The sequence below is a fragment of the Pteronotus mesoamericanus genome, unplaced genomic scaffold (assembly GCF_021234165.1).
Source record: "Pteronotus mesoamericanus isolate MK-2021 breed Mesoamerican mustached bat unplaced genomic scaffold, CSHL_Meso_final contig_27, whole genome shotgun sequence".
NCBI lineage: Eukaryota > Metazoa > Chordata > Mammalia > Chiroptera > Mormoopidae > Pteronotus > Pteronotus mesoamericanus.
The window spans coordinates 19,943,331-19,967,752 of NW_026555115.1; the positions used below are offsets into that span (position 1 = coordinate 19,943,331).

At 37.4% G+C, this 24,422-nt stretch overlaps 1 protein-coding gene, 1 non-coding gene and 1 pseudogene across 2 annotated transcripts in view; 2 read left to right on the forward strand and 1 right to left on the reverse strand.

Moving 5' to 3' along the window:
• The window catches only part of ATR (ATR serine/threonine kinase), a 146,750-nt gene that overhangs the window by 57,253 nt on the left and 65,075 nt on the right, over positions 1 to 24,422 (reverse strand). Inside the window, exons 24-28 of the mRNA XM_054575092.1 lie at positions 21,375 to 21,490; positions 18,041 to 18,161; positions 13,708 to 13,845; positions 4,113 to 4,323; positions 200 to 378 (exon numbers count right to left, since the gene is read on the reverse strand). Coding sequence (XP_054431067.1) covers positions 200 to 378; positions 4,113 to 4,323; positions 13,708 to 13,845; positions 18,041 to 18,161; positions 21,375 to 21,490 — 765 coding nt within the window. The remainder of the gene's footprint in view (positions 1 to 199; positions 379 to 4,112; positions 4,324 to 13,707; positions 13,846 to 18,040; positions 18,162 to 21,374; positions 21,491 to 24,422) is intronic.
• Positions 2,136 to 3,042, forward strand: LOC129071609 (Y-box-binding protein 1-like; annotated as a pseudogene).
• On the forward strand, positions 7,852 to 7,958 carry LOC129071868 (U6 spliceosomal RNA). Its single transcript, XR_008529294.1, has one exon. It is a non-coding gene; the product is annotated as a U6 spliceosomal RNA (small nuclear RNA).

A 24,422-nucleotide genomic window follows, 5' to 3' on the forward strand; every position in this document is an offset into this window, starting at 1 on the left:
ATTGTTTAGAATGAAGTTAAATACAACTAAGCACTGCAAGACCCATCATACAGAAAAAGCTAAACGAACTTTGTGGCCAACCCAATACTTAGAAGAATCTATTTCTTAACACAGCATCTCAAACACTCAATAGAATGAACAATATAAATTTAATAGATTAGTAATAAACATTATTAAATTCACTATATGAATTTCAAACCTGTAAAAATCCAAGATGTGCTTGAATATCCTGCTTATTTTCTGTAATAAATGATTCAAAGTGCATTACAGCTCGTGTGTATGCTTTAGAGCGAAAAGAAGCTACTGCCAGGGTATCCTGAGGTATAAGGTCTAGAAAACGAGTTACACTCTGATAGTCTTCATGATCCACAGTAGATACTAGATTAAAAAAAGATAATTAAAGACTTAGAAAATGAAATTTTAAAAGTGTTCATTTTAATTTCAATTTATTTTAAACTTAATTTATTTCATTAACAAAATTATCAAAATGCACTTGGGATAATATTTAGAATGTAAGTATCACCAAGATGATTGCTCAGAGGATTCTTGCTTCAACTGCACCATTATTACCTTACCTTGTACAGTCATTTACCTTATTTGAGCTTCAGTTTCCTCATAAATAAAAGGCAAGCATTAGTACCTATACTATCTTCCTTACAATATTGTGGTGAGGAGTAAGTATAAAACTATATTAAATGTTGAAAAGAAATAAGAATGATACAAAAGATATAAAGATGGGTTATTTATGATAGATAACTCCAAAAACACTTAAGTGTATAACTATTGGTAGGAAAAAAGTAGAAATATTAAAATAACCATTTAAATTTTAAAGTTGAGAATTTTTTGTTAAAAAATATCTGGTTTTTTTCCTTGTGTTGTCATAAATACAATACCAACTATTACAAGGGAAATTTAAAGTAAAAGTGCATTTGAAGTAAAATGACAAATATTTTAAAAGGCCCCCCCCTTTTTTTTTTAAGAACCTAAGACAAGACATAAGTTGGAAACTTTAAATGAGGGCAGCCCCATCTGCGAATTCTTAATTAAAACATATTAATTTTAATAATGATTCATAACAGTATGTGGAAAACATGAAACAAATAAATTTCTCTAAAATTTAAATAAGATAGTAAATTTAGAAGAAATTATATTTAAAATAAGTCCCTCCCATCAAATGTATATCATTTCAAGTTATAAAAATGGTAAAGGTATTATACTTTTGAACACTTACAAATATTATTCTTAAAAGCTAAAATTTCCATTGCAATGATAGTAGAAATGGTGATGAGAGAGCTTATGCTTGGTTTTATAGTACCATTTTCATATGGAGAAACAGGAACAACCTTTAAGTGTTAAATTAATGGAAAATATATTAACCACATTCCAGACAAAAAATTCTCCCCAAAAGATAATTATACCCAGTTAAAAAATTTTAGGAAAAAAACTATTGTGCTTAACAGCAAGAACGTATGTGCTTTCATAAATATAGGAACAAAAGAGAGATGTTCAAAAATTGACAACTGTGATCAGGGGTATCCAACCTTTTGGCATCTCTGGGCCACACTGGAAGAAGAGTTGCATTGGGTCACACATTATATACACAAACACTAACGAAAACTGATGAGCAAAAAGAAACGTTTTAAATTTACAATTGTGTTGGGTCACATTCATAGCCATCCTGGGCCGTGGGTTGGACACCCCTGACTGAAGATTTCTTTAAGAGCTGTTAGTCAATGTTTTCAATTAGCCTCAATGCCTGGAGGGAAAACATACAATGACCAGTAAAATGGGTGACATATACAGAAGTAGACAGATTGTATACTTCATCTATTTCCTGCAAGAATAAAAAAAAGGTTCAAAGACATTGAATATCTATTACTGTCTTAATAATACAATTCTTCTCACCAAATGCTTGTATCATAGGGGAAGATGTCATTTCTAACTCTAATTAGATTCCTCTTTTAGTCACCTTAGTGGGAGTTGTAATATCACAGGTTAAAAAAAAAAAAGAAAAAGAAAACAGCACAGAGTTCTATCAGTAATGGGAGCTGACAGCAGACCCCAGAAAGCCCTAGGCAGCCCCTCCACCACCCCGGGAGGAGCTGCAGCTGGCCCTAGTCACCATCACTGCAACCATGAGCAGCAAGACCAGGACCCAACAGCCACCCTGCGCAGCCACCAAACGCATCACCACAGGCAGCCGCACAGGGAGAGGGGCTGGGCGGCCTCACACTGGCAGGAACAAGGTCATGGCAACAAAGGTTCTGGGCACAGTAAAATGGTTCAATGTAACAAACAGATATGGTTTCACCAACAAGGATGACACCAAGGAAGATATATTTGTACACCAGACTACCATAAAGAATAATAACCTCAGGAAGTACCTCCGCAGTGCAGGAGATGGAAAGACTATGGAGTCTGATGTTGTTGAAGGAAAAAAGGGTGCACAGGCAGCAAATGTTTCAGGATCTGGTAGAGTTCCAGTGCAAGGCAGTAAATGTGTAGCAGACTGTAACCATTATGGACAGTATCCACATGGCAGGGGTCCTCCAGGCAATTACCAGCAGAATTACAAGAACAGTGAGAGTTGGGAAAAGAACGAGGGATCAAAGAGTGCTCCTGAAGGCCAGGCCCAACCGTGTGACATGCAAGTGATGATTCCCATCTTAATAAATGCAGAGATCCTATGGGCTTCAACCATAGTATTCCAACCCTCCTGTGCAGGGAAAAATGACGGAAGGTGCTGACAACCAGGGTGCAAGAGATCAAAGTAGACCAGTGAGAAAGAGTATGCATCGGGGCTACAGAACACAATTTTGCAGGGGCCGTCTTTATCAAAGACAGCCTAGAGAGGACAGCAATGAAGAAGACAAGGAACATCAAGGACGTAAAACTCAAGAGTAGCAGCCACCTCAATGTCGGTACCACTGTGACTGCAATTACAGAGTATGCAGACACCCACAAAAACCTAAACCATAAGATGGCAAATAGAAAAAAGCAGCTGATCTACCAGCTAAGAATTCATCTGCTCCCCAAGGCTGAGCAGGCAGGACTAAGTAAATGCCTGTTTATCATCTCTATCATCATCTGGTTTTGTCATCCAACAAGAAATGAATATGAAATGACAAAAATAACAAATGAACAAAAGATTGAAGCTGAAGACCTTGAATGCTTGCTTTTTACCCATTGGTCAGATAACTAGAACTATGTGCATTATCTATGCCGCATGGCATTTTTATTATTTTTATCTAAAGACATCTCTTTTTGGTAATGACAAATATGTATGTGTTTTTTTTTTTTAAGTTAAAGGTTTTTAAATTGTTTTATACCTGGTCAAGTAGAGATTTTTAAGAACATTAATTTTAATTTGTAATAAAAGTTTGCAACTTAATTTTTTTCAAAAAAAAAAAGTCAACAAACTGCAAGCACCTGGTAATTAAGGTCTTAAATAATACAACAAACAAACAAATAACAGCACAATAGTAGGCACAGCCAGGTGTAGCGAAGTAACATGCTACATACCAAACACTGCCAGAAACAGGAAAACAAAAAGCATGATACAAATTAAATGAAGAAAAAAATGGGGGGAAAAGGTCATGAAATTAAAATCTCCTTTGAAATTTGAAACTTAAATGTGGAAAAAAAATGCAAAGAGTATTTCACAAACGAAAAAGGATAAAGAAACACTTCAATACACATGTATGTATATGTATGGATACAAATATGTTATATGTATATACACATGTACAATACACTGAGGCGACATGGAACAAGTGAGTTAACAGTGAGGGGAGGGTTAATAACAATATAAATGCGGCATTCATTTCACACTTTACAATTTCTATAGTCATCATCTTAATCTCCTCTCAATCTTCTAAGAGAGATAATACTAATCCTATTTTATACAAAGAAAAATTAGGTAAGGGTCTTACATATGGAAATGAAACTGAGCACTTAAGAGAGAGGTTTTCTAAGTATAAATTCACTACTTTCAGTGAAAAGGCCACCTGAAGAAAAAAAAGTATGCAAAAAAGTATAGGTCTTTTAAAAACTAATGCTTAAATTATAGAATTGATACAGACAATTAAAAATGAATAGAAGTTATGACTTACCCGCTGAGTCTACCTTCTCTCTGTTTGATTTGCTTTGTGGTAATTTCTCAGCATTCAGTGCCTGAAATTTGTGCCTTGACCATTGTGTGAGATGGTCAATCATGGAGAACACAGTCTGTGTACTAAGCTGACAAAGATCAGATGCACTGTCTTGGTTACTTATGTTATGCTGATCATCATGCTTTAGAACTGCCATAATTTCTGCATAAACCTGAGAAGAAATCATTTTATAGTTAATAATATGCCTATATAATATCATTTTCCTAGTATCTAATATATGAGACTAACCATTCTAAGGCAAAAATTTTCAAAAGAAAAAACCCCACCATAGATAATAATAAATTCTTACCTATAGTTAAGCAAATGAAAGGTGACCTAAAAAAATCTACTGTGAAAGAGGCATAAATGTAAATACAAAAATCTTATAAATTCTTCTATACCAGCAATTTTTAACCAGTGTGCCACAGCATACTGGTGTGTTGCAAGAATTTTTAAAACATGCAGTGCTTGACTATTTAGTCAGGGGCACTGGTCTCTTTTGCCTTAGATTATCAAATAAAAAATGACAACAGTCCACACAACAATATCCATCGGCATGAATTAATCAAAATTATATCTGGCTGGTGTGGCTCAGTGGATTGAGCACCACCAGCCTAGAAACCAAAAGATTACCAGTTTGATTCCTAGTTAGATCACATGCTTGGGTTGTGGGCCAGGTCCCCAATGAGAGGTAAACAATTGATGTATCTCTTTCATACTGATATTTCTCTCCCTCTCTTTCTCCCTCCCTTCCCCTCTCTCTAAAAGTAAATAAATAAAATCTTCAAAATTACACCTATTTTTTGGTCAAACTGGCAAAAAGTATATTTTTTGGTGTGCCACAGAATTTTAGTAATTTATGTATGCCATGAGATGAAAAAGGATTAAAATTGCTGTTCTAGATTATTCATTAGGTTCTAATGAAACTATTTATTAACTAGTAGCAAAAAAACTTGAAACAATATTTTCACACTATCCACAAAACCAATTTCATAGTAACTAAAGGGCTAAATGTAAAATCAAAAGGATTTTTTAAAATGTAGGAAGTGTGTTCATGACATTGCATTAAGAGAAGACATCAAGTGAAAGGCTTAAAAATTCAAAAGTTGTAAGAGATTAACACATTTGGCATTTACATATAAAATTTCTCCACAGTAAAAGATATAAACAAAGGTTAAAAAGAAAATCACTAACTAAAAGATTTTTGCAACATACGACTGGCACAAATTCATATCCAGAATATATACATTAGGTACAACCAATTCATCAAAAAGGACACACACATACCCACCAACTACATAATGGACATCAACAGATAATTAATAGAAAAGTAAAGCAAATGGCCAATGAACAAAACTACTGGGAATAATAAAAACAGGAACTTAAAAATAAAATGAGTTTTTCCATTACTCATCATATAGCCTAAAATTAATTTTTTTAAAGAATTTATTTATATATTTTCAGAGAGATGAGAAGGGAGGGAGAAAGAGAGGGAGAGACACATCAATCTGTGAGAGAGACAGCAACTTATTGCCTCTCACACAGTCAAAACCAGTGACCTGCCAGCAACCCAGGCACTTGCCCAGGCTGAGAATCAAACTGGTGACTCCTTGGTTCACAGGCCAGTGCTCAATCCACTGACCCACACCAGCCAGGGGATACTGCCTAAAATTTAAATGTTTGAAAATATCAAATACAAGCAAGTATTGGGAAACGGATAGACTTATGAACTGCTGGTAGAACTATAAATCAGTATGAACATTTTGCAGTCTCTAATAAAATTTTAAATGTACAAAGACTTCCATCCACGATGGAGGTGTAGGTAGATACACTTCACGCTCACAAAACCACAAAAAGGATACCAACTAATAAAAAAAAAATCAAAACCCGGAACTGCCACAAAATCGAACTGTCTGGAAGTCTGACAATCAAGGGGTTAAAGAAGAAACATTCATCCACACTGGTTGGAAGGGAAGAAATGGGCAGCCAGGGCAGAGAGGATGCACAGCAAGACAGTTGACCAGCGTGAGAGGCAACAGCTGGCACACCAGGCATCCCAATTTCATATGAGGAAAAGCTGGGACAAACAACTGGGGAGCGAGACATAACCCAGGGTTCCAGTGCAGGAAAATAAAGCCTCAAAGCCTCTGGCGGTAAATACCGGAGGGGGCTGCAGCAGTGAGAGAAACTCCAAGCCTCACAGGAGTCTGTTGAAGAGACGCATGGGGGTCCTAAAACATACATAAGCTCACCCACCAGGGAAACAGCACCAGAAGGGCCTAATTTGCTTGTGGGTAACAGGGGAAGCAACAGAAAGCAGGGAGAGAGTTGAGCATGTGGCATTATTCCCTCTCTGATGTCCACCCAACATACAGCGCCACAAGGCAGGGAAGTGGGTAGCCCCACTCTGGCAAATACCTAACGCTCTGCCCCTTCATGACATCATAAGTGCACGGAGACAAAGAAATATGGTCTAAATGAGAGAAGAGATCAAAACTCGAGAAAAACAACTAAGCAATGAGGAGAGGGCCAACATATCAAATGCATAATTCAAAACAATGGTAATCAGGATGCTCACAGAAATGAATGAGTATGGACGCAAAATAGAGGAAGAAGTGGAATCTATGCAAAGTGAAATAAAGGAAGATATACAGGGAACCAACAGAGAACGGAAGGAAACAAGGACTCAAATCAACAATTTGGAATAAAAGGAAGAAATAAACATCCAACCAGAACAGAATAAAGAAACAAGAATTCAAAAAATAACAGGAGACTTAGTATCTCAGGGACAACTTTAAACGTTCCAACATCTGAAACATAGGGATGCCAAAAGGACAAGAGGAAGAACAAGAACTTGAAAACTTGAAAACTTTGAAAAAATAATGATGGAAAACTTCCCCATTCTAGCAAAGGAAACAGATGTCCAGGAAGCTCAGAGAGTCCAAAAGAAACTGGACCCAAGGAGGAATATATCAAGACACATCACAATTAAATTACCCAAGATTAACGATAAGGAGAGAATTTTAAAATCAGCAAGAGAAAAGGAGACAGTTCCCTACAAGGGAGTTCCCATAAGACTGCCATCTGATTTCCCAAAAGAAACATTATAGGCGACAAGGAACTGGAAAGAAGTATTCAAAGTCATGAAAGCCTAGGACCTACATCCAAAATTAATCTGTCAAGCAAAGCTATCATTTAGAATGGAAGGGCAGAAATAACTCCCAAGATAAGGTCAAGTTAAAGGTTTTCATCATCACCAAGCCCTTACTGTATTAAATGTTTAATGGGACTTATTCTAAGAAAAGGAAGAAAATCAAAAACTATGAACAGTAAAATGACAACAAACTCAAAACTATCAGCAACTGAACATAAGAAAAATAAATACAAATTAAGCAAATAACTAGAACAGGAACAGAATCACAGAAATGGAGATCACGTGGAATGTTATCAGCAGGGAGGGGGAGGGAGGAGAATGGGTTAAAGGTACAGGAAATAAGAAGCATAACTGGTAGGAATACAATAGACACGGCGAGGATAAGAATAGTATAGGAACTGGAGAAGCCAAAGTACTTCTGTGTATGACCCATGGACATGAACTAAGGGAAAGGAATACTGGTGCAATGGGGGTACATAGTGGAGGGGGAGAAAGAGGAGAAAAGAATGGGACAACTGTAATAGCATAATCAATGAAATATACTTAGTGCTCATTTGGACAGCATATATACTAAAAATGGAACAATACAGAGAAGAATAGCATGGCCCCTGCGCAACGATGACACGCAAATTCATGATGCATTCCATATTTTTAAAATAGAAATGAGGAATACAATTTCTGAATTGAAGAACATAGACGAAGGAATCAAAAGCAGGCTAGACAAAACAGAGGGTCGAATCAGTGAGCTGGAGGTCAAGGTAGAAAAAAGCTCCCAGAAAGAGCAAGAGAACGAAAAAAAGACTCAAAAAGAATGAAGAGGCATTTAGGGAAACGTAGGTCAACCTGAAACGTAGTAATATTCGTGGAATAGGGTTACCAGAAGGAGAAGAAGAGGAGCAAGGGATAGAGAATCTGTTTGAAAAAGTCATGATGGAAAACTTCCCTAACTGGAGGAGAGAAAAAGTCACACAAGTCCAGGAAGCTCAGAGGGTCCCATTCAAGGGGAACCCAAGGAGGCCCACTCCGAGGCACATCATAATTAAAAGGGCAAAATATCAAAGACAGAGAGGCACCAAGGGAGAAACACACAAGGGGGCCCCAATACGGCTAGCAGCAGAATTCTCAACAGAAACGCTACAAGCCAGAAGGGAATGGCAAGAAATATTCCAAGTCATGAAAAGCAAAGGCCTGCAACCAAGACTGCTCACTGCTCTACCCAGCAAGGCTCTCAATTAAAATGCAAGGTGAAATGAGGAGTATTCCAGACAAAAAGAAGGCTAAAAGAATACACCTCCACCAAACCAGCACTGCAAGATATGCTAAAGGGACTACTTTAAGAAGGAAGAAAAAGAGTGAGAAAGAGAGGAACACAGGTAAAAAGGGAAAAAAATGAATAAGTATCTATCAATAATAACTTTAAAGGTAAATGGCTGAAACGCTCCAATCAAAAGACATAGGGTAGCTGAATGGATAAGAAAACATGACCCACACATATGCTGCCTACTACATGAAACCCACCTCCGAACAAAGGACCTACCCAGACTGAAAGTAAAGGGGGGGAAAAAAAAAAACCCCGAGCATAATGGACCGGGGGGCGGGGGGGCCGGGAAAGGCCGGGGTACCAATACTTATATCAGACAAAATAGATTTCAAAACAAAGACCATAAAAAGAGACCCAGAAGGACACTTCATAATACTCAAAGGAAGAATCCATCAGGAAGGAACAAACATTGGAAACCTATGTGCGCCCAACACAGGAGCACCCAAACATATAACGAAAATCCTAGAGGACTTCAAGAAAGATACAGACAGCAACACACTGATAGTACGGGATTTTAACAACCCCACTGTCAACAACGGATACATCTTCCAAACAAAACATCAGCAAGGATATTGAGGAACTGAACGACGCGTTAGATCAAATGGACTTAGTTAACTGACCTATGCAGAACCTTTCATCCCAAAGAAGCAAAATACACATTCTTTTCAAATGCACATGGAATATTTTCAAAGACAGACCACAAGATAGGACACAAAACAAGCCTCAACAAATTCAAGAAAACTGAAATCATAACAAGCTTTTTCTCGGACCACAAGGGCTCAAAACTGGAAACCAACCTCAGGGGAAAAACTCAAAAACTTCCAAACTCGTGGAGACTGAACAGCTTGCTATTACACAATGAATGGGTCAATAATGAGATCAAAGAAGAAATAAAAAAGTTTCGCGAAACAAATGAAAATGAACACACAACAGTGCAAAACCTATGGGACACAGCGAAGGCAGTCCTGAGAGGGAAGTTCATGGCAATTCAGGCCTACCTAAAAAAAAGAGAGAAACATGTCAAACAAACGACCTAACCCGACAGCTTCAAGAACTGGAGAAAAAACAACAAACAAAGCCCAGACCGAGTAGAAGGAAGGAAATAATCAAGGTCAGAGCAGAACTGAATGACACAGAGACGAAAAGAACAATTCAAAGGATCAACAAATCCAGGAGCTGGCTCTTTGAAAAGATAAATGAAATCGACAAGCCTTTAAGCAGACTCATCAAGAAAAAAAGGGAGAGGACCCAAATAAGTAGCATCAGAAACAAAAGAGGAGAACTTACAACGGATATCACAGAAATACAAAGGACTGTAAGAAATTACTATGAACAGTTATATGCCAAGAAATTTGAATACCTCGATGAAATGGACGAATTTCTAGGAAAATATAACCTTCCAACACTGAATGAAGAAGAAGCAGAAAGCCTGAACAGACCGGTAACAGCTGGGGAAATTGAGGCAGTAATCAAAAAACTCCCGGCACACAAGCCCTGTCCGGGTGGTTTCACAGGAGAATTTTACACATCTCAGGAAGACCTAACCCCTGTCCTTCTCAGACTATTTCAAAAAATCCAGGAAGAGGAAAGACTCCCACGCTCTTTTTATGAGGCCAGCATCATCCTAATCCCAAAAACAGACAAACAGACACAATAAAGGAAGAAAACTACAGGCCAATATCGCTGATGACCACAGACGCTAAAATCCTCAACAAAATTTTGGCAAACCACATCCAGCAATACATTAAAAAGATCGTCCGCCAAGATCAAGTGGGATTCATCCCAGGGATGCAAGGATCGCTCAATTTTCGCAAGTCAGTAAACGAAATACATCACACAAACAAAAGGAAAGGCAAAAACCACATGATCGTATCAACAGATGCGGGAAAAGCATTTGATAAGGTACAGCATCCGTTTATGATAAAGACACTCAGCCAAGTGCGAGCAAAGGGGGCATACCTCAACGTAATAAAGGCCATATATGATAAACCTACAGCCAACGTCATACTCAACGGACAAAAACTAAAAGCTTTCCCACTAAGATCGGGAACGAGACAAGGTTGTCCGCTTTCACCACTTCTATTCAACATAGTATTGGAAGTCCCAGCCACAGCGATCAGACAAGAAAAAGAAATAAAAGGCATCCAAATTGGAAAGGAGGAAGTAAAGCTGCCATTGTTTGCAGATGACATGACAGTGTACCTAGAAAACCCCACAGACTCCACCAAGAAACTACTCAACCTAATAAGTGAATTTGGCAAAACGGCAGAATACAAAGTCAATATTCAGAAATTGAAGACATTTTTGTACACCAGCAATGAAATATCAGAATCAGAAATCAGGAAAAAAATCCCACTTGACATAGCAACAAGAAAAATAAAGTACCTAGGAATGAACCTAACCAAGGAGGTAAAAGACCTGTACTCAGAAAACTACACAACACTGACGAAAGAGATTAAGGAAGAAACAAATAAATGGAAGCGTATACCGTGTTCATGGATTGGAAGAATTAACATCATCCAAATGTCCATACTACCCTAAGCAATTTACAGATTCTACGCAATCCCTATTAAAATACCAAGGACGTATTTCACAGATATAGAACAAACTTTTCAAAAATTTATATGGAACCATAAACGACCCCGAATAGCTGCAGCAATTTGGAGAAAGAAGAATAAAGCAGGAGGGATCACAATACCTGACATCAAACTATCTAAACAGTCTGGTACTGGCATAAGAACAGACACATAGATCAATGGAACAGAATAGAGAGCCCAGAACTAAACCTATGGTCAATTAATATCCGACAAAGGGGGCAGAAGCTTAAAGTGGAGTGAAAATAGCCTCTTCAACAAATGGTGTTGGGAGAGCAGGACAGCTACCTGCAAAAATTTGAAATTACGCCATACACAAAAATAAACTCAAGATGGAGAAAAGACTTATAAATGTAAGTCGCGACACCATACACGTCCTAGAGGAGAACATAGGCTGGAAACTCTCAGATGTCCCGCGAAGCAGCATTTTCACCAATATGTCCCCTAGAGCAAGGGACGTAAAGGAAAGAATAAACAAATGGGACTTCATCAAAATAAGAAGCTTCTGCACGGCTAAAGAAAACATCAGCAAAATGAAAAGGGAACCAACCGTATGGGAAAACATACTTGCCAATGATACCTCGGACAAGGGTCTGATCTCCAAAATGTATAAAGAACCCACACGACTCCACTCCAGGAAGACCAAGAATTCAATTTAAAAAATGGGCAGAGGACCTGAACAGACACCTCTCCAAGGAGGACGTACGCAGGGCCCAGAGACATATGAAAGGATGCTCAGCACCACTAGCCATCAGAGAAATGCAAATTAAAACCACAATGAGATACGGCCAGCATACGGTCAGAATGGCCAGCATAAACAAATCAACGAACGACAAGCGCCAATGGGGTTGTGGAGAAAAGGGAACCCTAGCACACTGTTGGTGGGGATGCAGACTGGTGCAGCCACTGTGGAAAACAGTGTGGAATTTCCTCCAAAAGCTAAAAATGGAACTGCCTTTTGACCCAGCGACTCCACTGCTGGGATTATACCCTAAGAATCCCGAAACACCAATTCAAAAGAACCTATGCACCCCCATGTTCATAGCAGCACAATTTACAATAGCCAAGTGCTGGGAGCAACCTAAGTGCCCATCAGTGAATGAGTGGATCAAAAAACCATGGTACATTTACACAATGGAATACCACGCAGCAGAAAGAAAGAAAGAGCTACCACCCTTTGCGACAGCATGGATGGAACTGGAGAGCATTATGCTAACCGAAATAAGCCAGGGGGTGAAAGTCAAATACCATATGATCTCACCTGTAAGTGCAACCGAATCAACAAAACAAAGAAGCAAGAAAAATACACCCAGCAACATTGAAAGGAAAAAGAAACCAACAGTAATGAGGGGGAGGAGGGGGGTAGGTAATTGGGGAAAGGAGAGGAAGGGTCCAATCAAGGAATATGTATGTATAAAGGACCCATGGCTGAAGCCAAAGTGGCGACGGATTGAGGGTAGGAGGTGGAGGTGGGTGGGGCAGGGGAAAGCAGTGATGGGAAAATGGAGACAAATGTATTTGAAAAATAAAATATATATATATATAAATTAGAAATATATATATATACACACTTAAAAATATTTTTAAGAATGTAAATGGACACTCCATATCACCCAACAGTTTTACTTTTTAGAATCCACTCTAAATACACCTACACAAACTCTTTTTAAGTAAGAATTGCCATGGTGCTTACCATAGCATTGTCTGTAAAAGCAAAATATTGGAAATAATCATTATTATCATGGGAATAGATAAATAAATTATGGTACGATTATAAAATGAAATTATATGATGCAGCACCAATAAAACAAAGGGTGGCACACTATTTCTCTTAATTAATAAAAGAAAGCAATTTGCAAAACAATATCTACAACAGGATTCCATTATTTAAAAAAAAAACAAAAAAAAGCCGATTGCATTAAAAAAGGCTCTGAAAAAATATATATCAAATTACTAACTGTAACGACCTCTGAGGATAATATTACTATGGTAGCCAAAGAGCACACTTTGATCTATTTGTATAATTTGAATTTTTACATTAAGAATAGAGTAATATGCTACTTATACTATTAAAAATAATCACTTTTTAAGTGTTGTATGTATGTGGTTAAAAAGTGAAACTTAACAAACATTATAAAATAAATAAAATATTCTCTTTCCCCTACCTTAACTCACAGTAACATTTGCCAGGAAAATACACTATCAATTGTTTCTTATGTATCCTTCTCTAAAGTTCTGAGCATGTTTCAGCATGCATATATATATATATATATATATATATATATATATATATATATATAATATACTTTCTAATTTTCTGCACTGTTATATAATTTTTTGATAAATACAAAACTAAAGAGGATGTTATAAGCCTTTAGACATGTACATACATAGCATTGATCTACATTTCCTACTAATATGCAGCCTTTCTAATACATTGCATAAATGTTTGGACAAACAGAACCCAAGTAAAATGATCTCTCTCACCTCCTGCTGATCTTCTTGATTACAGCCCAACAAGACATATACTAGAATATGTGGAAGAAGATAGATGGTCACCTTGAAATCATGCTTCATCATAATGCTACAGCAGGTGAAGATTTTACTGGCAAGGTCATGCCGAACCTGTAAACTCAAATGGTTGAGGTAGACTGAGTAGTTTTATACATTTTATTCTTTAATTAATGTCACAGTAAAACGTGTGAGATTATTTATTATTGCACAGTGGGTATACTCATACAGAGAGTAGCATGTTCCCTCAAGCAGGGAAGATTTCAGATCATCACCTCTCTTGTAACTCTAAATACCTGCAAGTGCCTTAACTACTGGGATCCCTAAAGGCAATATCTACCTGGGCTGCCAACTACCTCAGCGTAAATGGACTTCCCCACTTATAGTTCATTTTTAAAAATTGTATTGATTAGGCTCTTACAATGGTCCAAATTTTTCCCCCTTTGCCCTCCTTTACCTGGTACCTCCATTCCCTCAGGCCATTCCCCCACCACTCTTCATGTCCATGGGTCATACAGATAAGATTTTTGGCTACTCCATTTCCTACACTGTACTTTTTACATCCCCATGGCTATTCTTTAACTACCTATTTGTGCTTCTTAGTTCCCTCACCTCTTCACCCATTCATCCACAACCCCCGCACCATCAGGCAACCATCAAAATATCCTCCGTATCCATGATTATGTCTCTATTTGCCTAGTTTGTTTTTTAGATTCATTGATTAATAGATATGTATTTATTGCCATTTTATTGTTACTAGTTTTAATCTTTTTCTTAATTAAGTCTCTTAAACATTTCACATAATAATGGCTTGATAATGATGAACTCTTTTAGCTTTTTCTTGTCTGTGAAGCTCTTTATCTCCCCTTTGATTCTAAATGATAGCTTTGCTGGGTAGAGCAATCTTGGTTGTAGGTCCCTGCTCTTCGTGACAGAATATTTCCTGCCAATCCCTTCTAGCCTGTAAAGTTTCTTTTGAGAAATCAGCTGACAGTCTATGGAAACTACTGGTTTCCATATATGTAACTTACTGGTTTTCTCTTGTTGCTTTTAAGATTCTCTCTTTTTCTTTAACCTATGGCCTTTTAATAATGATGTGTCTTGGAGTGGGCCTGATTGGGCTCCTCTTGAATGTCACCCTCTGTGCTTCCTGGACTTGCATGTCTATTTCCTTCACCAAATTAGGGAAGTTTCTTTCATTATTTTTTTCAAATAGATTTCTAATTTCTTGCTATTTCTCTTCTCCTTCTGGCCCCACCATGAGGCGAGTGTTGAGCCTCTTAAAGCTGTCCCAGAGGCTGTTTCTACTACCCTCATTTTCTTGGCTTGTTTTTTCTTCTTCTTGTTTTGATTGGTTGTTTTTTGTTTCATGTTCCACATCATTGATTAGATTCTCAGCTTCATCCCCTCCACTGTTGTTTCCCTGTAAAATGCTCTTTATTTTAATTAGTTCATCCTTTGTTTCTAACTGGATCTTTTTTATTCTGTTGAGGTTCTCACTAAGTTCCTGGAGCATCCTTATAATCAGTGTTTCAAGCACTGCGTCTGATAGGTTGCTTATCTCCATTTGGTTTAGATCTTTTTCTGGAGTTTTGATCTTTCTTTCATTTGGGCCATGTTTCTTTGTCTTCTCATTCTGTCAGCCTTCCGATGTTTGTTTCTATGTATCAGGTAGAGCTGCTATGACTCCCCCGTCTTGGTGGCATGGCCTAATGTGATAGGTGTCCTGTACGGTCCAGTAGCACAGCCTCCCCTATCACTCAACCTGGGTACTTGAGGCGCGCCTTTCATGTGCACTGAGTAGGCCTTCCTCTTCCAGTTGAGCCATGATTGATGTTGGCAGGTCAATAGGAAGGATTTACCCAAGCCAGTCAGCTGCAAGGACCAGCTGTGACCACTGACCACCAACCTCCCCACTCTGTGCAGGCTCAGCTGTGCAGGGTAAGATGGTGGTGCTCCAATGTGATCTGTAGCTGTCCACTAGGTGCACAGGATCCAGGGTTTCCTGACTGGGGTGGGCCAAGGTCAGAATCCTCCTGTGTTCTGCCCTGGAGCACACTGCATGAGCAATAAAGCAATCTGAGATAGCTGCTACTTGTGCTGGACTTGGGGATTCCCAGGCGAAGCCAAGCTGTGAACCTAGGCTGGTTGCTGCTAGTGCCAGGCCTGAGGCCACTTAGCAAGAGGTACGGGGGCTGCAGGCTCACTGAGGCGGGCTATTGCTTGTTTGATAGGATTTAGGAAGTTGTGAATCATGAGCCAAGGCCAGCCATTCATCTGGAAAAGTCATAGTTAACAGTTTGGGTGGGCCCATACGTTGGATTAGACAGAGTCTCAGAGGATCTCCAGGATGGGGTGAACAGTGCTAGCCAGGTTGATGGCATCAGATATAGTACCCTCCTCCTGGTTCTGTGGCTGAGGGGAAGATTCAGAAAAGGGACAATGGCCTCTACCTGCCTTTCTGCCTGGGAGAAAGCCTTCCCCCAGCTCCCACCTTGATGCCAAACACTTGAGTTCCTCCCTGTGTGCCACTGGTACCTTTGAAGCTGCTATCCCAGTGCTAGAACTCAGAGGGAGTGAGCCTGAGTAAGTCCATGTGTCGGCTCTTTAAGGGGAACTGTTTGGGACTCCAGAAATGTCTTCTACCAAATCAGCTGCCACTGGTTTTACAGCCAGAAGTTATGGGACTTATCTTCCTGGCACTGGGTCCAAGGTATGTGGTGCCTGATGTAGGACTGGGACTCCTAACTCCTGAGATGTCCCTCCCAAATTTTTACCTACCACATGTGGAAATGGGACCACCCTGTTCCATCTCTCTACCCCTTCTACCAATCCAGATAGATGTGGTTTCCTTAATTCCATAGCTGTCAGACTTCCATTCAACTCAATTTCTGACGGTTCTGAGTGGTGGTTATTCTATATATTAGTTGTAATTTTGATGTGGTTGTGAGAGGAGGCAAGCCTTGTTTACCTATGCTGCCATCCTGACTGGAAGTCCAAATGAATTTCTGTAGTTCATTTTTTAATACACCATGTTTTGTTACAGATAAACGTCCCTAATTACAGAGTACTTTACTTAGCTAACATTAGGTTTATTGCATTAATTCCCTGAGCAAATAGATGAGTAAAGTAACCAAAAAATATGCTTCAGGTCAGCGTATTAAACATAAGATTAACATATTTCAATAAGTAATAAATGGTGATTAACTACAGGAAAAAATAAAAGTTAAATTACTTGGGGTTAGAGTCAAATTTTATTAATATGAACTTACCTTTGATTTACCTACATTAGTGTTCTGTTATAAAAATTTAAAGGCTTTCCTTATTCAAATACATATGTGACACTTCAAAAACAAAAAACGCCCTGGCTGGTGTGTGGCTCAGTGGATTGAGCACTGGCCTGTGAACTGAAAGGTCACCAGTTGGATTCCCCATCAGGGCACATGCCTGGGTTGCAGGCCAGGGCACCGGTTGGGGCTGTGCAAGAGGCAACAGATTAATGTATCTCTCACACATCCATGTTTCTATCCCTTTCTTTCTCTCTCCCTTCCCCCCTACCTCTCTAAAAATAAATAAATAAAATCTTTTTTTAAAAGACTAAAACAATTCCAGAGTTGAAGTAACTCTGTTCTACATGTTACATATTATATTTTCCATGTTTATTTTAAAATGAGAGAAACTTCATTAAAATTGCCTGATATAAATTATATTTTAAAACATTAATTAACAGAAATGAATTTTTTTGAAGTGAATTTTTAATATGCCTTAAACATTTTCTTGGAATACAGAGGACCTTTTGTCTGTGGGCATGCAGAAACTCATCATATTAGTAAAACATCATAAATACACCTCTATTTTTTCATGAAATTTCATTTTTTAAAAGATCTTTATTTTTATTGTGGAGCAAATTTAGATCACGTATCTTCTTTTAAAAGTAACCAATAATGGGTACCATATGTTATTCTTACATAAGAATCTTTTTATTATGTAGTAAACTCTGATGAAGCATTAAATTCCTTTTAAACAGTATTTTACAACCTAAAATTAACAGATAAAATGTAATAGACATTTTACAAACACATGAAGACATAGTAATTTGATAAAATAATTACCTTCTTAGTCAGAATATGTATTTAGTAGCAATAGAGAAATTATTACCTTTTATTAGTACACATTTTCTACAAAAATTTCTATCATTATGAACACAAATATTTGAATGACTTCTGTGTGTGCTATTCATTCAGATAGATATTCTCATTTCCTTTAGAATTTCTGTCCAGGTAACAAATTCTGAACAGATTTCTCTTACCTTTGTTATAAGATAACCTGCCCAAGATGCTGACCATTCTGCAAAGTTATTACCTAATTTACTTAAGTAAATTGGCTTCTTTACTCCAGACCAATCTGTTGACTTCTGAGAACTCTTGTATCTGTAATTTTGAAAATCTGTGTATTAAAATTATATAACTATATATCCATCTATTAAGATCTTTAGTAAAAACAGCTTAAGAAACTATCAACTTTTACTATCCCATTAGTGCTTTGCCTTTAATGAAATCTAGTTTTCCTATATCCTTTTTGTTTACTGATTGATTTTAGAGAGAGAAGAAAGAAGAGAGGAAAGAGAGAAACATCAATTTAATACTCCACTTACTGATGAAGTCATTGTTTGATTCTTGTATGTGCCCTGATTGGGGATTGAACTGGCAACCACGGCATATCGGGATGGCACTCTAACCAACTAAGCTACCTGGCCAGGGCTGTCCTATATTCTTCTTAATGCTGAAGTAGAAGATTATTCTTAAAACATGCCAAGTACTTCGAAGGATTCCAGTCTGCCTCTTCCTCAATGCTCCTTTCCAATCCTTTGAAATCCCTTCTTATCTTCCGTAAGAAAGACCTTTTCCTTTGAGTTTCAAGCCACCCACATATACTATTTTCTACTCTTCATTACGGGCATCTACCAAACTCATTGATTAACAAACTCATTCATAACTTTAGTACATTGATCAGTGTTTTCTTTCTTCCCCAAATCTTACCATCCTGAGTGACTTCATCTAATCAGACTCGAAACTTCTCAATGACTTTCTCTTGTACTCCTTTATCAGGACTCCCTTGGCTATACAAAGAAACTTTGTCACATCCAAAACAGATTATTTAAACACCTTACTCTGTGGCCACAGTTTCCCAAATTTCCAGTTCTTCCCAGTTACTCTAACACATCTGTTCTCTCTCTCTCAGATCTTTTGTCCCTTGACCCAGCTAAACTAGCCTTATCTATAATACCTAATGTCTTCCTTTTGTTTATCCCTTTCCCTAACTAGCTTGGTTTCCATGACCCTTTATTTCAAGCACTTTCTTGGTAATGTCCTCTACCCGCTGCTCCACCACACTGTCTCTACCAGTTGTACTCTTCTGCGAACCCCCCCAACCCTCAATCAATCTATATGTCTGCTTGCACGGTAATGATATCTGGGCCACTGAGCAGATAAATGAAAATCACTCAATTGCTTATGAGATCAGTACTACTATAGATTCTTAATTTTCAACCTCAGTGGACCTTTCTGCTGCCCAAAAATCCTTCTAAACTTTCATTATTACCTCTCGCTTCTGTTCTCCACAGTGACTATTTCAAATCATTACTCTCCCCATATTACCTATACCAACTCCATTGCCACTTGAACCAATAACCTCATATTCTATACTTCATACTTCATGAAGAAAAGAAATCATTGCTTTCCATAATCACATCCATAAACATAGCTGAGTTATAACCATCATTTTATCTTCCCCTATTACAAAGAAAGGTTTTACTTCCTCTAGGTCTAATCTCCCATTAGGGATATGGCTGCCATTCTGGATGTTCCTCAGGCTCTTTATGTCAATTATCACTTCTCTTTCATAACTTCAACATCATTCTATTTGCTCCTCAGCATTAACATTTAAATATGTTCAAGTAGCTCTCACCTTATAACTGCATGTGTGTACCATTTTTTGAAGTGAATGGGTTCCTTGTCAATCACCAATTAAGGTTAGGAAATAATATAATAAATACTCTATGCTCAAGGTCTCCAGCAAACATTATGTGTTTCACCATATTCTAAACTTCTAAAACCGGAAAAATCCAGTAATCTCTCAGTTAACCATCTTTAATTCATCTGAATGATGAATGCAATTGTCTCTGCGGTGTCCAACATTTTGGCATCTCTGGGTCACACTGAAAGAAGAGATGTCTTGGGCCACACATTAGATACACTGTGACACATAATAACAAACAACATCTCATAATGTTTTAAGTAAATTTATGATTTTGTGTTGGGCCGCATTTAGCCATCCTGGGCCACATGCGGCCCATGGGCTGCAGGTTGGATACCCCTGCTCTAGACGATTTTACCAAGTTTTATAATGAACTTAGCTAGAAAACTGATAATACTAGGGTACAAGCCAGGTTCTATCTAGCCAGAACCAAATGTTTTTCCAAGAATTATTTTGATGGCAACTTTGAATTACAGTCAATCTATCTAGTTCTAAAAATCAAAGCTCCCAAACATAGCCATCCTTTAATCCAAGTTAATGATGGCATATAAATAGCTCAATTGAAAAAAATTAAAGGAGAATATAGAAGTTTAACTTTAAGGCAGCAAAAACAAAAACATGCTTTTAAGAAAATGCTTTATTTCTCCCAGGCCCTCTGAAGTCCAAGCTATAAAAGTGACCTATTGATTAATCAGGTATCTTGGTATTTTATACAAAAGTTTTCAAACAAATGTGGGTCAACTCAACTAATATTGCTCTCTACAGACCTCTTATTTTTATGAAGCAACAATTTCAACAAGCAGATCACAACCAGATAAATCTCCTAACATCCACCACTGAGAGACCATCTCAGAGGTTCCTTAAAGCTCTCAGATATAAAAGCAGAAGCTTTTATATATCAGAAGCTCATTGCTTTGCTAAGATCACTCTTATAAATGACCATTTAAACATTGCATCTTATGAAAGAATAACAAGTAGGCAGACAATGTTGGCTTCTTATGAAAAATTAAACTGAATAGCAAGTAGGCAAAAATGTTAACTTCATATGAAATAGGCAAGCCACCATACCCCTTTCAAAAAAAAGCAAGGCATTTATTCAACAAGATGAGATTGAAAAAGCATTTATAATTGAGTATCAATTAAATATTAGGCACTCTACTAGGCACATTTTAAAATTATCTTCTTTATTCCTAACAATGATCATTCAAGGTAAATAAAACTACCCACATTTTCAAGATGAAAAAATTGAGGCTTGGAAATGTTTAGTAACTTGCCCAAGACATCAGAGCTAGCAAATGCAGAGCCAAGAGTCAAACTTCAATCTATGTGACTCCAAAGGCCATAAACTTTAAACTAGATCTCAGAAACTCCTAAGCATCTATCGATATAGGCTATAAAATATACCTAAATACTTAAAGTTACAGAATTTAACCAATGAGCAAACTGTACTTTCATTTTAACAAGAATATAAACATAAATCACACTGGAAAAGACATATTAGAACATATTTTTAAAACTCTGCATGCTAAAATATTATATGAAAAATAAAATTAATCTTATAAAGTTATAAACAATTTTATGAAAATAGTTTTAATTAGTCTACCAACCTAGTGTTTAGATGAGGTTCCAATATTTCCCGAACATGCTCAGGAAATTTCCTCCATAATTGGTGACCTGGGCTGTTGGTGTGCATCTCTCTACAGTCATAAATAGAAAGTAACTCCTACAAACACATATTTTACATTTGTAAATCCACAGTGAAGCAGATAAATTTTTATGTTCATCAACATTCTACACGTTATAGTTATAAAAATGCACAGAAAAATATGTAGAATTACAAAATTTGGGGGTTATGAACTTGCTTAAGACATTTATTTCAATGTTTAGAAACATTTATGCTGCAAAGCTGTGGCAGTGCCTGAACATGCAGTTTGCATTCTATATATAATATGTATTGAAATATAAGATTAAGGGCTACTTGGAAGAAAAAGATTAAAATTTTCTATATTTGCATAAGTGTAATTCTTGGAATCTAACCTTTTTGAATTTTAATGAAAGCAACTACAAATCCAAAAGAGTTCAAAAATTCAAGACATTCAAATTCTACATATAAAATACTGGTTCCTGGCAGGGTAGCTCAGTTGGTTAGAGCATCAGCCTAATACACCAAGGTTGTAGGTTTGATCCCCAGTCAGGGCACATGCAAGAATTAACCAATGAATACATAAGTAAGCGGAATAACAATCTGATGTTTCTATCTCTCTCCCCCTTCCTCTCTCTAAAACCAATTAAAAAATAAAAATAGATATAAAATACTGAGCTTAAAATTTTGAAAATAAGATGCAAATGTTAAAGACCAATTTACTATTCAATGCCAGGAATTAAATAATTATATTTTACTGTCCTGAAAATAAAACAAATGGGATTTTATACAAGAAGAAAAAAATCTTTCTCTCTAATATCAATCTTCAAAGTAAGACAACTATGTTAGGGTAGTATATCTTCCATCATCTATTACTCTTTCTTTCCAATTTCACTGAAAATGGCTATATGCAATAGATTTTTCCTAATATTTACAAAATATAAGTACTGCCCAGCAAAATATGTACTTTATACTTATATTTAATACTGTATTTTTAAATAAAAGGAAGTATATCAGAAGTTCAAATACAAAAATATCCAAAACTCACTTTCATTTAACTTTAAGGTGTTACTAAAATTTTATTTGAAGCCAGTTTTTTTGATGTTTGGGAAACTGCTCTAGCTAACAGAAGCTCTCTTCATCAACCTCCAATGACAGGCTTAGTAATTCCCTAACTTTTTGGTTTCAGAACCATTTATACTCTTAAAAATGCTAATATACTCAAAATCGTAGACCTTGCTTCATATTCACTGAGAAAACAGAAGCATTTGGGCAAGACCTCTACACCTTCCATCCTCCTATCTACCTAACTGGGCAATGTCAGTGTCAGTGCCCATGTGCTCGTTCTCATCTGTTAATACAGATGAATTGTTTTTGTTGTTAAGGTTACCCCTTTCCCTTCTACACTGTATTCCACATCTTTTTATGTACTTAAGATAGTACTGCATTAACTGTCTCCTATATCATCACTTGTCCACTTTCTGCTGAATTGTTTCCAACCAACAAATAAACATACTGTTATTTTTCCCATCTTTACTCCTTTCTTCCCCAGCCACTCTCATTCTTCTTCAACAATCCTCAAAAGAGTTTCTGCAATTTCTCTATTTCCTGTCTTCCCACATGTCCTTAAAAATACTCTAACAAGGCTTTCACTACTCCACTGACACTGCTCTTATCACGATCTCATGACTTTTATGTTACTAATGGTCAAGTGAATTATCAATCCTTAAAGTATTACACTTGTGATCAACATTTAATAAAGTGGATCACTCCACACTTCTTAAACACTTTCTTATCTTCCATATTACCACATTTCCTACCTTATTGGTGGTTACTTTTCAGCTTTCTTAATTGTTCCCCCTCTTCCCACTGACCCCTCATTATCCAGATCTCATTTACTAGAACCTGGTTATCTATATTCCCTCTCTTGATGTCATCTAGAATTGCAGTTTTAAGTACCATCTCTACAAAAAAAAAACCCTCCAAATATTTATCTATTACAGAGACTTCTCACCAGGAACCCCAGACCTGCATATCTAACTACACTAAGAAATTTTTAAATGAAAAGAATAAAAAAAACGTGAAAAGGGCAAAGAAAGCCAAACTGGAAAAATATTTATTACATGTATGATAGACAATGAGTTATTTTTCATTATATCCAAATAGGTCTTATGTATCAATAAAAAATAGGCCAATAACCAAGAGAAAAATGGAAAAAGACCTAGAGAAAATTTTAAAAAAGCAATACAGATTATTGCCTCTCTCATAATTAAATGCAAATTAAAATAAAATGGTACCATTTTTCATCTGTCACATTGGCAAAGATTTAAAATTTTGATAAAATACATTTGTCATGGGCATATAAACTGGTGAAACTTTTTTGATAAAACTCTGTACTTGTGAAAGAAAAAAGAAACCAACAGAATCAAGAGGAAAGGAGGGAGGGGGGTGGCAGGGAAAGGAAACGGAAGGGTCAAGTCAAGGAACATGTATAAAGGGCCCATGGACACAGTCAGAGTGGGAAAAGATTAAGGGAGGGAGGTGGGAGGGGGGCAGGGGAAGGAGGTAGTGGGAAAATACAGACAAATGTATTTGAGCAATAAAAAATAAAAATTAAAAAATAGACCCTCGAAAGATGGCGGAGGAGTGAAAGGGAGTCACGCTGACCTCCTCCCAAGACCAAACTGGAATTGCAACTAAATAATGGAGTAATCACCTGGAAAGCAGTGGAGCGATAGTGGGAGAGGAGCCTTGGTGCCGCGGACAGTGGATTCGACTCTCACACATCCCAGCGGGTGAGAATTGCGGTGGAGGCTCGAGAAGGTGGGCTGGGTGCGCACGGGCACTGGCACCAGAGGGGCATTGAAACGGCCAGTTAGCGTCCCCCCGAGAAGAACGGGGTCTGAATCATAAACAGGGACCCCTAAACTACAGCAGCTAAAGCCGAGAAAATACAGACAAAACGCAACCCCAAAAAGCTTAGGGGCGCTCTCTGCCAGAGACAGGTGGCTGG